This window comes from Pleuronectes platessa, chromosome 21, assembly GCF_947347685.1.
Source record: "Pleuronectes platessa chromosome 21, fPlePla1.1, whole genome shotgun sequence".
Lineage (NCBI taxonomy): Eukaryota > Metazoa > Chordata > Actinopteri > Pleuronectiformes > Pleuronectidae > Pleuronectes > Pleuronectes platessa.
Genome location: NC_070646.1, coordinates 11,091,669 through 11,106,348, shown reverse-complemented (window position 1 = coordinate 11,106,348; position 14,680 = coordinate 11,091,669). Strand labels below are relative to the sequence as shown.

General features: G+C 39.9%; 3 protein-coding genes across 3 annotated transcripts; 1 reads left to right on the top strand and 2 right to left on the bottom strand.

The window, feature by feature from the left end:
- Positions 1–674: 674 nt before the first annotated feature.
- On the bottom strand, positions 675–2,504 carry ptges3l (prostaglandin E synthase 3 like). The gene is made up of 7 exons (XM_053413169.1): positions 2,293–2,504; positions 2,023–2,136; positions 1,748–1,814; positions 1,526–1,624; positions 1,180–1,269; positions 1,043–1,105; positions 675–880 (listed from the first exon to the last, which is right to left on the bottom strand). The coding sequence occupies exons 1-7, from the start codon at positions 2,325–2,327 to the stop codon at positions 872–874; spliced, it is 477 nt and encodes a 158-aa protein (XP_053269144.1). The 5' UTR covers positions 2,328–2,504; the 3' UTR covers positions 675–871.
- Positions 2,505–3,200: 696 nt separating this feature from the next.
- kat7b (K(lysine) acetyltransferase 7b) lies at positions 3,201–12,639 on the top strand. The gene is made up of 14 exons (XM_053413553.1): positions 3,201–3,388; positions 5,587–5,737; positions 5,835–6,083; positions 6,203–6,285; positions 6,476–6,559; positions 7,333–7,431; positions 7,564–7,674; positions 8,408–8,599; positions 8,841–8,930; positions 9,093–9,233; positions 9,333–9,426; positions 10,416–10,562; positions 10,706–10,812; positions 11,572–12,639. The coding sequence occupies exons 1-14, from the start codon at positions 3,371–3,373 to the stop codon at positions 11,671–11,673; spliced, it is 1,668 nt and encodes a 555-aa protein (XP_053269528.1). The 5' UTR covers positions 3,201–3,370; the 3' UTR covers positions 11,674–12,639.
- Positions 12,126–13,438, bottom strand: si:ch211-131k2.2 (uncharacterized). The gene is made up of 6 exons (XM_053413554.1): positions 13,325–13,438; positions 13,041–13,146; positions 12,883–12,912; positions 12,667–12,720; positions 12,443–12,514; positions 12,126–12,307 (listed from the first exon to the last, which is right to left on the bottom strand). The coding sequence occupies exons 1-6, from the start codon at positions 13,436–13,438 to the stop codon at positions 12,273–12,275; spliced, it is 411 nt and encodes a 136-aa protein (XP_053269529.1). The 3' UTR covers positions 12,126–12,272.
- Positions 13,439–14,680: the final 1,242 nt, after the last annotated feature.

Below are 14,680 nucleotides of genomic sequence, written 5' to 3'. Positions count from 1 at the left end.
GTCCAAACTTAGTAACATCGACTTAAAGCGTCCTTCTTTCTTTTTCCTTTTTGTTCCTCGAACCTATTGTTTTTCCTTCTTTCTTTCTTTATGAATAGAATCAAACTATTTCTAAAAAAAATATATATTACAATTGCTTTCAATAAAAAAAATGTTTTAATAAAAAATGAACAAAAAGTACTTATGTTTCTTGTAAACCTAAAAAAAAAACAAAAAAACGATTGTACATAGACTAACACAAAACCTGGGTTGCATCCAACCACCTCCATCCAAAATAGTGGTAGAAAATGTCACTGCCCATTCTGAGATATGAACAAATATCGTATTATCTGTATTTAAAATAATCTTTAGATAAATTAATTAACTGAATCAAATAAGGGGAAATAACACATCACTCATCCACTATCAGGGTTGGCTGAGGTGGAGCTAAAAGAAACATGACAAAACCCCATCTAACTGCATTGAAGAAGAGCTCTAATTGAAAGCTTGCAAATTAAAAAGATAAATGCACATATACGATTTTGCGTATAATCTTTTTATTTTATTGAGGCAAATTAGTTTAAAAAAAATTGCTTTGCCTCTTTGTGTTTCCCATCTTCATACTCCAGTATCAAGCTCTTTATTTGCTTCCCTGTTAACATGAAAGATATAACAACAAGCACCCAAACACCATATCACAGTTGATATAAAGTGATTTTTATTTAAATGGACAATGGAACATCAGTTTTATTGGACAAAAATAATAAATAATCTCATAGAAAATGGAACATTGTGTAAAAACAGTATTTGGGGGATCAAACCATCACGTCATCCACAAATATAACAAGCTTCAGCAAACACAGTGGAGAAGGTCTCTGGGTGACAGTGAGTCTCAGTCAGACTGTGGAGGAGAAGGGAAGGACGAGATCAATATCAACATTTCATCAATACTTTATGTTTTTTTACCGTCTACATCACATCATAAAAATATAACTTGGAATGAATTAACGTTGTGTATGATTTTTTTGTGTAAGTTATTTGTCTATAAGAGCTCTGTACTTACATCACTTAGGTCTCCCATGTCTGGTGTCTGTCCTTTATTATTTGAAGCCATGTCCTGGATAATCTGGGGGGGAAATAACATGAATATTTGTTCGTGCAAGCTTTTCAACATTATCAGAATTATCTTACGTCACTTACGTCCATGTATCTGTCGTACTCTTCCTTCCCGTCATCTTCCTCATTCTCCCAGTCCCTCCAGTTGTCAAAGTCCACAGCAATCCAACTGGCCTGCAAAGAACCAGGCAAAATAACACAGTTCAAATGTTTATATGGCCTGGAGAGGCTAAAAGAGGAGCACTGGACTTGTAGTTTATACTCTCACACACCCGTCCACTTTTTTTTTTCTTGCTTTTCACAAAAATGGGGATGAACACACATCAAGGACAGAGACTAACACGGACGCACAACAATTATTCTAATTCTTCAAACTCTGTTAAGATAATGAGATTTTTCAAAAGTATTTGTGGGACAAGGTAAAACTTACTTTGGCAGCATCCTTCTGGAGACGCGGCCATGCATGATCAGGCCTCATCTTCCTCAGCAAGACGTGGATGTTGCGGTCATAGACTCTTTCTCTGGAGTCCTTTCAAGTGGCAAATATTTGGAAACATGCTTAGCCTACATTCAACATCCCAATGAATGTATATTTCAGCATATAATGGTGAATATATATATATTGCATCATGCCTAAAAATGAGACACTTACATTGATCTGGATTTTGTCGTAGAAGTACAGCTCATTGTAGAACACATCATCTGTGTCATTTTTGCAGCTGTTTGTAAAGACAGGATTTGGGGGTTCAGGTTAACAAGTCAGCACAACGTGGACACAAGTTACAACATTCTATAGTTCAGACTACTGCCCACGTCGAGATTTCACACCCTGAGAGAAATTGATTTAAAAAAGGGTTTCAGAAAACCCTGCTTCAATAAGTATCTCACACGAGAAAGCAAGAGAAATTAAAAAAACAAATAACTCACTACATGATCAGTTTGTCTGGCTGGATCTCGACCTGGACATCTTTCGGTTTTTGCACCCTGAAGTTGAGGGTGACGTATTTCTTTCTGTCGTACCACACCACATGGGCTGGCTGGCTGTTAACACACAGACAAATAAAAGTTAGGAATAAGATATATGAGCGTTTGTGTTAGTTTCCTTTTGGAGTCTTCATAAACAAAATGATTCGTAAAGAGAAGGAAATGTGTTGGTCACGATTAGTGAAGTAAAGAGAAGAGACTGGCAGCACTTACCTCTCCTCTGGTCTGACAATTTTGGGCTGGTTCATTCTAATTCTTACACAAAGCTAAAACAGAAACTACTTTCTTACTCCTTCGACTGTAAGAGCACAAAGTATGTGGCTCATGCGTTCGGGCTGTGCGCTCCAATGCAGTGACCAGGCCCTGCTGGCTATTTATAGAGCGTTTGGTATCAGCTGCTGCCTGAATTGCTCTTCCCTTTATAGTCTGTCAGTGGAACTCTCGGGAAAACACATGCATTTTCTGGTGTCTCCAATACCTCAGCCACCCCCGACTGCATGGGGGATTAACAGGGGCGGGCAGGGAGACAGTGAACAGAAATGGACATGGCAACAAAGGGGAGGTTTGGGAATGAAGAAAAAGCAATATATAGAAATTAATTTTAAAAGTACAATAAAGTACTTATGTTTTGGAATTGTTTTTGGGCCCCCTTTTTATTTTGACTACACTAATAAATCAGTAAATGTATAGTTGTGTGAATCAGCTGACATGGAGGTGTCATAATCAATCAGAATTGGACTGTATATTGATACAGAAAAACTACACAGTGCAAACCTATGTCACTTCAGGTGAGTTAAATCAGGATTATTTCAATAATTCCACATTTTCACACTAAATGGTATGAGCTGAAGGGGACATTGTGATATTGTGTGTCGGAAGATGAAACTTTTTTGGAGAGGTGGGACAAAGCACAATATTTACAGCCCATTAAATAACTTTTATTATATAATATAGATACATTAAAACATACGATATATATAATTTGCATAAATATATCTTTAGCTACAATCTGAAGCACAATGCAAAGCTCCTCTAGCAGTACAGTGTCGCCCCCTGCTGCTCTGGAGGCTCACCGGGCAACAGATTTCTCACCGGAAGTACAATTCCCCGCCCTGCCTGTGAAGGATGTGGCGCGATTACATCCTGGCAACGCTGTGTACACACAAACTAGTCCCTAAAAAGATGAAAAATCAATAATTAGTTTCCTTCCCATTTTTTGTAACTTAGTACCGGGAGATTTATTGCGTTCCTTTTTTCTAGTTCAACGGGATTAGCGAGCATCGAGGGGGAAATGCCGCGCAGACCACAGGTAAGAACAAATGTAGGTCGCTGAGGAGGGAGACGTTAGCTAAGTTAGCACCGACAGCCAGGGACAGGGTTCCGCCATATTCCATTCAATAATCCGTCAATTTAACACGCTAAACGCCTAGTGCTGGTGACGTTAGTTGTGCACACAGAGCGTGTTTGATCATAGATATCAGTCACATTCAATTAGACTCGTTTTGATGACAGTTTATAAAGAAATCCAGCTGGGCGGTAACGAGCAGCTCAGCCCAATCTCACAAATTAACGTGTATATTATTGGAATAAAACGACGCTTTGTTGGCGCCGTGTTTGCCGAACGCACCACAATACCACATTACTTGCTCGTATATGCTTATCTTATCAATATCATTGATATACAATCTCACCAACGTGCACTGCACCCTGAATTCACAGTTTTGTCAGTGCAGTCTGGTGCTACAGCCCGTTAGCTGTATGGGACAACGGGGCTAATGTTACCGGTGTTCCAGTTTAACCGGGGATCATGGCAACTGGTGATATGATGTCTTTATTCCAAATGTTGCTGGTCGGTTGTAGACTCGGTCGCAGATTCCTAATTTTCCCAAAGCGCCTGTGTTTGAGGTGCGGTGATCTACTGAAGGTCTCGTTGAAATAAACCTCAAACAAAAACCCTTCTCAAGTTAATGTAATGTGTCATTGTCAGCATCAAGTTGAGGCAACAAAATGATTCATATGGGTAAAAAAAAAGGACTATCTCATCACGCCACCGAGCTTCAACAGCGTGTTTTACTTTGTCAGCTGTATAACACCTGACGTGCATCCCTAATAACAGGCTTTACAAACTGATGCTTGTCGTTGAAAGGAGACACAGGGAGTTATGAAGAATACACACCCGTGGCCAGCTTCACGTTAAGTGCTTTCGTTTGACGCTGGTGATCACAACAATGCACCAACACCAAAAATGTGTCATATGAAAACATCCCTCACATCAATGAGGTGGAAGCTTTTTGGGAGTAAAGTTGGTGAATGTGCTTTTATTGGATGGCTTAAGTTTCATGTGTCCTCCTGTCACCGCTGGATTCATCTACATGGGTTACTCACAGGATGAGTCTTCTTATGATGGCAATGCCTGTTCATTGTAGAAGAGGAAATGCTCTTCCACACTTTACTCTTTTGATACACAAGCTATGCAAACCCCTTCTGATGCAAAAACATGGGTCAAAAATTACCCGTATTCATTTCCTGTGTGATTTCATGCATGGCTGGGTGATTCGTTGCTATATTCATGTGTAGCTTATTCTTCCTTCTTCATTTAGGAGAAGGCTCATTTGATGACACAGAAGAATCATCTTCCACATGTCATCAAATGAGCCTTCTCCATTTAGGAGAGCTGGATTCCAACACACACCCAGAACTCCATCTTGATCCTGAGAACAAAGTCTAGGTCCTCAGCATCATAGAGGTCAGAATCAGAATCAAGACTCAGCTTACCAATTGTAAGTCTGAAATGATGCGACCAGCCATACTAGCATTCTGGATAAAGAAAATAAAAAAAGCATAGGTGAAGCGCACCGAACATCTCAGTGGCTCGGTGGCTTGATGAGATCGTCATCAGTCCAGAAGCTAATACTTAATTCACCATTAACTCGTGGAGGGTTTTTGTTCGATGTTTTTTTCCGACCAGACCTTCGGTAGATCACCGCACTTCAGAAACAGGCGCTTTGGGAAAATGACGAATCTGTGACCGAGTCTGCAACCCACCAGCAACCTCTGGAATAAAGACATCTCATCGCCAGTTGCCATGATCCCCGGTTAAACTTGAACACCGGCTACGTCAACAATAATAACCGGTTTTTGAAGTGCTAACCAGGCGAGCTACGGATCCGTTGGAAGGGTAGCATTACCCGATTAACCTAGCGCCACTTGCTCTTTCAGAAGTAGCAAATGCTAACTCTAGTGACATGTATTTTAACCGTTAGCTACAGCTGAGTTTAGCCTAACCTCGCCAAAGACCTAACTAACATCAAAGCTGTCAGATATCTGGTCTTTCATGATTAGAGAGAGCTGGATAACAGCAGTGGAAAGGGCTTGTGTGTACCTGAATGTATGAGCAAGCTCACCCCAGTGTTATGATGTGAGATCTACATTCGCTTTAATGTTTTTATACCATGATTATTAGGAATCTGTGTAGGAAGACTCATCTATGTTTCCCCCCGCCGATAGAGACACATGCCTGGGAGTGGTTCAGATGGAACTGAAGACTCGGACTCCTCCGCTGAAAGGGAGCAGACCAACAGTTCAGAAAGTGATGGGAACATGTCCAAGAGGCAGCGTCTCACCAGAGCCTCCACGCGCCTTAGCCAAAGCTCTCAGGGTGGGTCCTGTTCATGTAATATAAATGTATCACAGTCTTCTCCAGTCATCTCAGCTGTTTCCTCAACGTGGTGGTTGTCTAACTCCCATTGCTTCAGACGCTCCAGACTTGAAACGAGCTGCGGACCATGACGAATCTCCGCCATTGACGCCCACGGGAAATGCCCCGTCCTCCGAATCTGAGCTGGACATCTCCAGCCCCAACGCGTCTCACGATGAGAGCCAGGCCAAAGACCAAGCCAACAGGGACTCCGATAAAGACCTCTCCCATCGACCCAAGCGCCGCCGCTGTCACGAGACCTACAACTTCAACATGAAATGCCCCACGCCGGGGTGCAACTCACTTGGTAAAGAATCTCTCCCGTTGTACAAATTTTACTTAAAGGAATTTTATTGACTTTGATTTGTATTCGGGGATATCCCCCTTTATCACAAAATTATAACGTCCATTTTTCTGTTTGCTCAGGTCACCTCACAGGGAAACATGAACGTCACTTTGCTGTATCAGGTTGTCCTCTTTACCACAATCTTTCTGCTGATGAATGCAAGGTGATTATCTTGAAAATAGTTATTTTGTATTTCATTTATCCCTTCACGATAAAATCCAATCATTATATGATATGTGATATTAATACATCTATCCTACACGATGCCATTTACAGTGTGTGTCTCTTTTTAAAGGAGAAGTAAGGAAAAATGTTTGTATAAACTGTAATCCATCCTTGCCTCGTCATTTCAGGTGAAAGCTGTCAGTCGTGAGAAACAAGAAGACGAGGTGAAAGCACAGGAAGAAAACCACTCACGCCATGCAACTCGTCACCAGGTACTTCCTTTTTTTAAAGCTTTGCGCCATCAGTTATGTTTACTTTTATCAGGAATCATACATATGGCTGCACATTTAAAACCTAGATCAGACAGTGTGCAGTGTTCCAGCGAGGTGCTTCTTTTTCCAGTTGTATGTTAGAGACAATAAGCATTCTGTGCAATGCTTATGTATTTTAGGCGCTTGGAGCGACTCCTGTTTTTACAGGCAGGCTCTGAATACATCAGGATAAAACAAGTTCAACTCAGAGCAGAAAAACACACCCAGAGGCAGTTTCTGCCTTGTAAACATCACTCATGCAGGACAGATAGTGTTGGATGTTGCAGGATGCCTGGAGAAATATGACCTAACCAACTGCAGTTACCGTGATTTGAACACATAACAGGCTCGGAGGCAAATCAGTACTCCAACATGATTTTTCTCTCTTTGTCTGTGTCTCTCACTCTCAGATCCAGAGCAAGTGTCCTCAACATGGCATGTGTATATTAAAAAAACATGAACAGATCTGTGAATTTATCTTGCACAATCAAATCACAGATTCGGTGGTTGCCTAGCAACACACAAAAAAAAAACAACCTTGCACCGCAGTGTAGGCTTAAAAAATAAAGGCAACACAGTGTTCCCTGCGTTTTAATATCTACAAAACACACACTGTCTGATCAGGGCCGGATAGACTACAGCTTTTCTTATCTACCCAGTGTTGGATGTTATTGGCCAGCTCTCATTTGGCCATGACCATGACTGATGCTCTGTATCTCTGTCTTGCTTTTCAGACACCAACATCGAAACAGAGCAAATACAAAGAGCAGGTGGCTGAGCTCAGGAAGGGGCGAAACTCTGGTCTGCCGAAGGAGCAGAAAGAAAAGCACATGGTACATCACTGGCATTCACTGCTGTTGCACATTTGCTTCCACTCCACAATGTACTATTATGATCAGTATTTCATTACATACTGTTGCTGGTATGTTCTCTCACCTTAATACCACCTCCCGACTGATCCACAGGAGCATCGGCAGACACACGGCAACACCAGGGAACCTCTGCTGGAGAACATCACCAGTGAATATGATCTGGAACTTTTCAGGAAAGCTCAGGCCCGTGCATCTGAAGACCTGGTAATGAGCAGTTTCATGTCTCTATCAGTATTACTCCTGCAACAAGACTTCCTAAACTAAAGTGACTTGTCATTAATATCAACTGATGTATAAGAAATATCATTTTCTGCTTTTTAAAATTGAACTAAGGTAGGAATAATAACTGGGGAAACTTGCTGTGGAGCCTCTCTGTAAAGTAGAACCCATTCTCATTATACTGTACATCCTTCGATTTCTGTATTTGTTTACTTATCTGAACATCAAAGTGTCACCCAGTTAGCACCTTATCACACATGTTAGTGATTCCCATAATTTACTGTTAACCGATAATAAGAATTTTAACAAAAAGGTGACAGGTTAAATGTTTAAAGAATATAAAGATTAAACACTTTACCCTGGCGCTTCAAGGTCTACATTCCTGATACATCAGTACCATCTTAGCATCTTATCCCTACTGTAGGTCTCATGTCGACATATATTCATATTCATATTTCTGGTGGCCAAAATCTAGGTTAAGGCTTGTTAGTCTGTTTTATTCTGTTTTACTCAGCAGCTGCAGGTGTGCGATAATGTGTGAATCCTCATGTTATCTTCCTTTTTTATTTTTTGCTGCTGTTTGCACATGTAAAAATCCACCCCTTGTTTTATAAGTGTTTGGTTTTAATGTATCACAGACAAAGCTAAATGCACATGCCGAGTTGACATGCTAAGATCAACTATTACAAGGTTTTCCTTCTCGTCTACCGTCTGACAGGAGAAGCTGCGTATCCAGGGTCAGATCACAGAGGGCAGCAACATGATCAAAACCATCCTGTTTGGCCGCTATGAGCTGGACACCTGGTACCACTCCCCCTATCCTGAGGAGTACGCACGCCTTGGTCGCCTCTACGTCTGCGAGTTCTGCCTCAAGTACATGAAGAGCCAGACCATCCTCAGGCGCCACATGGTGAGAAGCAGATTATTTTTGTTGTGACGTGAGAACAGTTGGATGTCTGACCATCTGAGCGATTGTTTATACTTTAAATACACTTGATTTAAAGGTTAAAAATAATTTATAATAACATTTACATATCAAGTATACATATTTTGCCTATAGATGCTGAATTCTACCCCTCATGTTAATGTATTTGTCATATCTGGTCACAGCTACTGAATTATTTGAATAATACTGATGTGTGTGTTTTCAGGCAAAGTGTGTGTGGAAGCATCCTCCAGGAGATGAAGTTTACAGAAAAGGAGCAATATCTGTGTTTGAAGTAGATGGTAAAAAGAATAAAGTAAGAAAACTCAGACATAGTAATGTCTCTTACCCTAATCTGCTTTTGTATTGTATACATCTGTATACATTCTATACATCTGTGAAGCAAGTATCACTGAGAGTGACATCTTGCTATTAATCTAGTCAAATAAGTGACTATAATGAAATAATTTATTCCCAGATCTACTGCCAGAACCTGTGTTTACTTGCCAAACTTTTCCTGGACCACAAAACGCTGTATTACGACGTGGAGCCGTTTCTCTTCTACGTCATGACCGAGGCCGACAACACTGGCTGCCATTTAGTGGGATACTTTTCTAAGGTAAATTGAGATTTATGATGCACATTTACAGTATAAAATGGTTTCTAACTTTTGTGTACAGGACCATCTAAAATGTTTTTTTCCTTTTTTCATTTCAAGGAGAAGAATTCATTCCTGAATTACAACGTGTCCTGTATCCTGACGATGCCTCAGTACATGAGACAGGGATTCGGCAAGATGCTCATTGACTTCAGTATGTGCATTTTATTTGTATTCCTACTTTTTTCTGTTACTTACGATGCCAATATTTGGAAGGAGGACTGACAGCCCAAATAATAGGTTCAATCACAGATGGGGAACAGTTTCAATATTGTCTTATTTCAAATATTGCCAAGGAAAAGACCTGATATTTAAATGTGAAGACTGAAAAACTGAGTTCTCAACAATGAAAGCTGAGGTAAGTTGAGATGACAACTGAGACTGTCTTGTTTAAAGGCTTTGCTTGTATAAATTAAAGATGACCACAGATCCTTACACAGGCTTAAACTCATAAGATGGCACGGCCAAAGGTCACTCTTAACATTTTCTCTGTCAGACCTAAGAAAAAAATTATAAGTCCAGTTATGAACTGCATCTTTAATCTGTCTCAGATCAAAACTATGCCTTTTTAGCGAGCCAAGCCAGTTTATGGATGTGGGGAAATGCCAGTTTAAGAATAAGTGTTCATGTTGGGTAAAGCCAGTGCCGGGAAAAGGAAACTTTGCTGTGTGTTTCAAACTAGGGACAGTTCTAACATTGTGTCTGCTTTGAACAGTTTATTTTCACATGTGGTGTATTTCCGTCACAAGTTTGGTTTTATACTTTATTTCAACTAGAATTTAAAAAGCTCTTAAAGTCTTTAATTGAACTTGTTTGTTGCTGTAGGCACCAAGTCAAAAAACGTCCCTCCTCTAGTACATCTCATCATCATGAATGTGATTGAAGCGGATTGTTGAACCATGTTCAGTTGCTCAGTTTTGTTGAGATTAAAATTAAATTGTATTAGTGCAACCTTGATGATCTTGTAAGATTTTCCTGATGAACAACTTCAATAAGGTGACATTGATATTGATATTTGACAGTGATTAACGATAGATAGATAGATAGATAGATAGATAGAATATGACTCTTGTGAACACAGTCCACAGCAATGAGAGATTATGAATATCTTCAGGATTCATTCAAAGTGCTCTTGTTGTTTAGGCTACCTGCTGTCCAAAGTGGAAGAGAAGGTGGGCTCACCAGAGAGGCCCCTGTCTGATCTGGGCCTCATCAGCTACCGTAGCTACTGGAAAGAAGTGTTACTCAGATACATGTACAACTTTCAAGGCAAGGAGATCTCCATCAAAGGTGAGAACACAGGACTAATGTGGAGGTTTTATTTTTACTGCTCTTTCTCAAAAAGATTCCAGCTTAAAATTAAACTGGTGATTTGTTGCCGCGTGTGAAGATTCATATTGTAACGTATCTTGTCATATTTGTGTGATGCACAGAGATCAGTCAGGAAACTGCAGTGAATCCGGTGGACATAGTGAGCACCCTGCAGTCTCTTCAGATGCTCAAGTACTGGAAGGGAAAACACCTGGTGTTGAAGCGACAGGTAAGATGCTGCTTCATCAGCCTCTGTGGCTTCTATCATCTCTTTAAGATATATGATTGATACAACATGTTAATATCATGGACTGTTTATAAAGACAGACAACTTGTCAGGTTCCTGAAAGTGAAGCCAAATCATCTGGATCGCCCCCTGGTGGCTGGATTTAGTGTAGATCATAAATCCTGCCTGCTTCTAAAAAGGGTCAAATAAATTTTCCCAAAGATGTTTGTGTTATTTAAAATACCTCTTATCACATTGATCTTTGTCCAAATGACAATTAATCTGGTATCGTGGGGTGAAATGTAATGATTGACAGCTGAACCCGACTCGCGGTTGGTCGAGCACGTATATTAGCGGGACTTCTATGCCGCGGCTTCACTCCTTGCTCGCTACTGAGTAGTCTCTGGCTCCAAATGGCGTCAGAAGCGCAGGATGGTGGCACCTGTGTCTGGGATATTTTGGCTTCATTTTGCACAACGGCAGGAAGTGGAGACACATTGTCCAGCTTTATTTATCTGTGTTTAATATGAGTTCATTTTGCAAAATTCACACATTTGAATTGAAAATCAAAAGCATTTAATTGTAGATTAACAGGTCATTTAACTAGAACGCACCTTAGTTGAACTTTTTCTGATGTAGTTTTGAATATATCTGTAAATATTTGTCCTTTTATGACGAGATAAAAAATAATCATTGCAGTATTATAAAAAAATTTGGTCGCTGTTTTTGACGGCTCACTCTCCGACCTTCTCCTCCTCTCAGGACCTGATCGACGAGTGGAAAGCGAAGGAGATCAAGCGAGGCAACAGCAACAAGACCATCGACCCGAGCTCCCTAAAGTGGACCCCCCCCAAAGGGACATGAGCACTTAGAACCTCAGGCTACTGAATGAACTCACCTCCAGCCTCACCAGCCACAAGTAGCCTCGACCTGTGAACTGTCAATAAAAATAAGTGTTTTTTTCATTTTTTTTTTTATTATTCTCCTGCTTAAATCTGCTTATTTTTGTCATGACACTTTTTTTAACTTTTGTATTTTAGTTTCATTCATATTTTTAAACACCATACGTTCCAAGTTGAATGATTCTTTACCGAGATATCGTCAAACAGTCAATGCTAGAAAATCTGTTTTTCCTGTTTGTTTTAAAACTGTCAACCAAGCTTTGAATGTTATATGATAAATGGTCCAGTGTGGTGGATAACATGAATGTTCTGCTTTACTCTTGCAAAAAAGAAAAGAAAACATACCTATATTTGGCAGATTGTTATTATTTTTTATTTCTTTTAAGAAATGTGCATTTTGAAGATGGTCGTTACTTAAGTTTGGGATTAATACAGTCGTCGTTGGCATGAACTGAAGCTGCAAGCAGAGTGTATTTCAAGGAATCAGATATATGCAGCGTCTTCTTTGGTGTAAAATTGTATAGATCATAGTCAGGTGTATTTTCTTCCCCCGTAACTCCATCAATACAGGATTTGGATCCACTCCTCAGATGAACCTGCCAAATAATGGAATAATGGATTCAGATATTTTTAATTTGCTGAGAATCAGATGGAAATATTGCCGATACCACTGCGAGAATGCACATTGAAATAATGCAACCTCAGGTTTTTATATACGGATACAATCATACCTTGCTTGTGTGGTTTCTCTGAAACATCGACCCCGGTGGTTGTTGCAGATGGATTTATTCTGGTCAAAGACTCTGTAACAAAAGCAGAAAACAGTTCAATGGGATAATCTTTGCCTTGTACTTTGGAGCATAGCTGTTTAATGTGTATTATGGATTTGATATTTTTTAATATCAATAAAGCTGCATTGTTATTTTGATACGATTCAGATATTGTTTGTGTTTACCATCACTGGAGATGCTTCTTCCCATCAGGCCTACGAATGTCTCTCCCTTATTCCCTGAGAGTGTAAGGAAGGTGAAGGCAGTTTAATGCTCAAAATTTAAACTCAATGCCATAAGAAAACAAAAATTATTTTGACTGGAAAGTATTTTTTTAAATCATATTTGAATGATAGTTATTGATTACACTGAAGACTGAAATGGAAAGTCAAGCTACGTACGTCGATTAACTTTGAAAGGTTTCTTAACACCTGTGGGGTAAAGAAAAGACCAAGGTTACCATTGGATAATTTTCTCTTTATTAATAGCCTTGTATATGAATCTTATTGGAGAGAAAAAAAGCACAATAGATCATGTAAAGTTTATTAATGGATGCCACCTGAGCGTTTTCCCATGAGTCCGTAGAAGCGGTGTGCTTTAGATCTCTTCATCAGGGAGGCTACCAGGTGGCTCACATCCGACTCCATCGGTCTCTGTGAATCCTCCTAACAGATGACAAATTTATTCATTTAATCAAGTAAATAAAATACACATTTTTTAAATTAAGAAATATTTCCCACATTGTCATTAAATCACAGAAGATTTAATCCATATATCCATTCAGAGTCTTCTCGAGTTTCTCCATGGAATAATTTCTCCGGAATATAAATTACAGATGCTCACCTGCCACTCTGTAGACAATCCTCTCTCCTCTTCCTCTCTAGCAGTGAGTCCCTGACAGGTTTGCAACAAAGTGCAAAAAGTCACAACAACAAGCTGCATCTTCCAGGTATCCATTTCTTTGTCGAGCAGAAAATCCTTTGCTTCTGATTATCTTGAATCAAAGCAATGAGCAGATAAATAATGTCTTTGGTATCTTTTTTTCTGCAAAACGATCCTGGGAGGATGTGGTCCAGTGTTATTGTGTCTATCCCGGCTGCAGCAGGGGGCATTTATACGTTTGTACCCCTGCTGCTAGACCCCTCCCCACTTAATATGATCCCACGCTTTGCTTCATTGCATCAAAAACCTTCAGATTTATCATATCACAGCATTTTTTAAGAATCTGTCTTCTCTTTTACGTACTTTGCAGCCATCACAAACGAAAACATGACTTATATTAGGGAATTTAAGAAGCTGTATTTCTTCGGTTGTCCTCTGAGGATTTTATTGACAGTCTCAAGATCAAAGCAAGACCCTCATGTTCTGTGAAATTAAAGCTTAAATATTTACATTGGAAGTAACCCTTTCATGTCCACTTTTACTAGGCAGCGGCACTGCTGTTGGTCTAAAAATATAACTCATTTGTGACCTTGTGATGTGTACGTGCTTCTTTGATATGGCAGACGAGGGGGGCAGGACGTGTGGGAGTGTCGGGCGATGCTTTTGCAAATATAACCATCTGCTTTGAAGGTGGAGCTTTTATTGGTGCAGCATGACTTGGTGCCTGACTGCTACCTCTGGAGTTATTGAACAGGTCAACATAGATGTGACCTTTGCGTGTATATATTGATAAATTAAGATTAAGAACAGGTTGTTCGTGACACTCATGGTCAGGAGAGAAGCAGAGGATGAAGAAAAATGTGCTTGTTCTTTATGAATACAATGAAATAGGCGTAAAAGGCGTAAACAGTTTTCTGACTTTGGCTGCACTAATATATAAGTTGATTTTATTTATTTTACATCGATAGTTACCCTGTTACTTCACCTTTTCATGATACGTACTTACTTGGACATTTAGATGTTCTGTTTTAATGGAAGCTGTCTGGCTATAGAAATGCCTGGAGAGGCAATTACTTGACAATCAGTGTGCCCAGTGAGGACGCCTACTCGAAACAAAGGCTGACACGCGCATCGCATGCTTTGATCCGTGCACAGGTGCTTTGGAAAAAGCAAGAAAGGCCCGGGACAATTAAAAGCAATTACGCATGAACAGTCCTTGTGTGCACAAAGTGTAATCCGCGGCTAACGTAAAGTGCACAATCAAAAGAAATCAGAGGCACAACATTAGCATATGAAATGACTGAGTCACAAAGAGCT

What these genes read in the sequence shown, in the direction of transcription:
- ptges3l (XM_053413169.1), bottom strand. Translation starts at nt 2,327, where the DNA reads ATGAACCAGCCCAAAATTGTCAGACCAGAGGAGAG. An exon ending in ACGACAAAATCCAGATCAAT is followed by an intron (nt 1,625 to 1,747) that starts GTAAGTGTCTCA and finishes GCCACTTGAAAG; the next exon opens with GACTCCAGAGAAAGAGTCTA. An exon ending in AGTACGACAGATACATGGAC is followed by an intron (nt 1,106 to 1,179) that starts GTAAGTGACGTA and finishes TTTCCCCCCCAG; the next exon opens with ATTATCCAGGACATGGCTTC.
- kat7b (XM_053413553.1), top strand. An exon ending in AGCAGAAAGAAAAGCACATG is followed by an intron (nt 7,432 to 7,563) that starts GTACATCACTGG and finishes ACTGATCCACAG; the next exon opens with GAGCATCGGCAGACACACGG. An exon ending in CCATCCTCAGGCGCCACATG is followed by an intron (nt 8,600 to 8,840) that starts GTGAGAAGCAGA and finishes GTGTGTTTTCAG; the next exon opens with GCAAAGTGTGTGTGGAAGCA.
- si:ch211-131k2.2 (XM_053413554.1), bottom strand. Translation starts at nt 13,438, where the DNA reads ATGGATACCTGGAAGATGCAGCTTGTTGTTGTGACTTTTTGCACTTTG. An exon ending in GATTGTCTACAGAGTGGCAG is followed by an intron (nt 13,147 to 13,324) that starts GTGAGCATCTGT and finishes GTCATCTGTTAG; the next exon opens with GAGGATTCACAGAGACCGAT. An exon ending in ACTCATGGGAAAACGCTCAG is followed by an intron (nt 12,913 to 13,040) that starts GTGGCATCCATT and finishes TTTACCCCACAG; the next exon opens with GTGTTAAGAAACCTTTCAAA.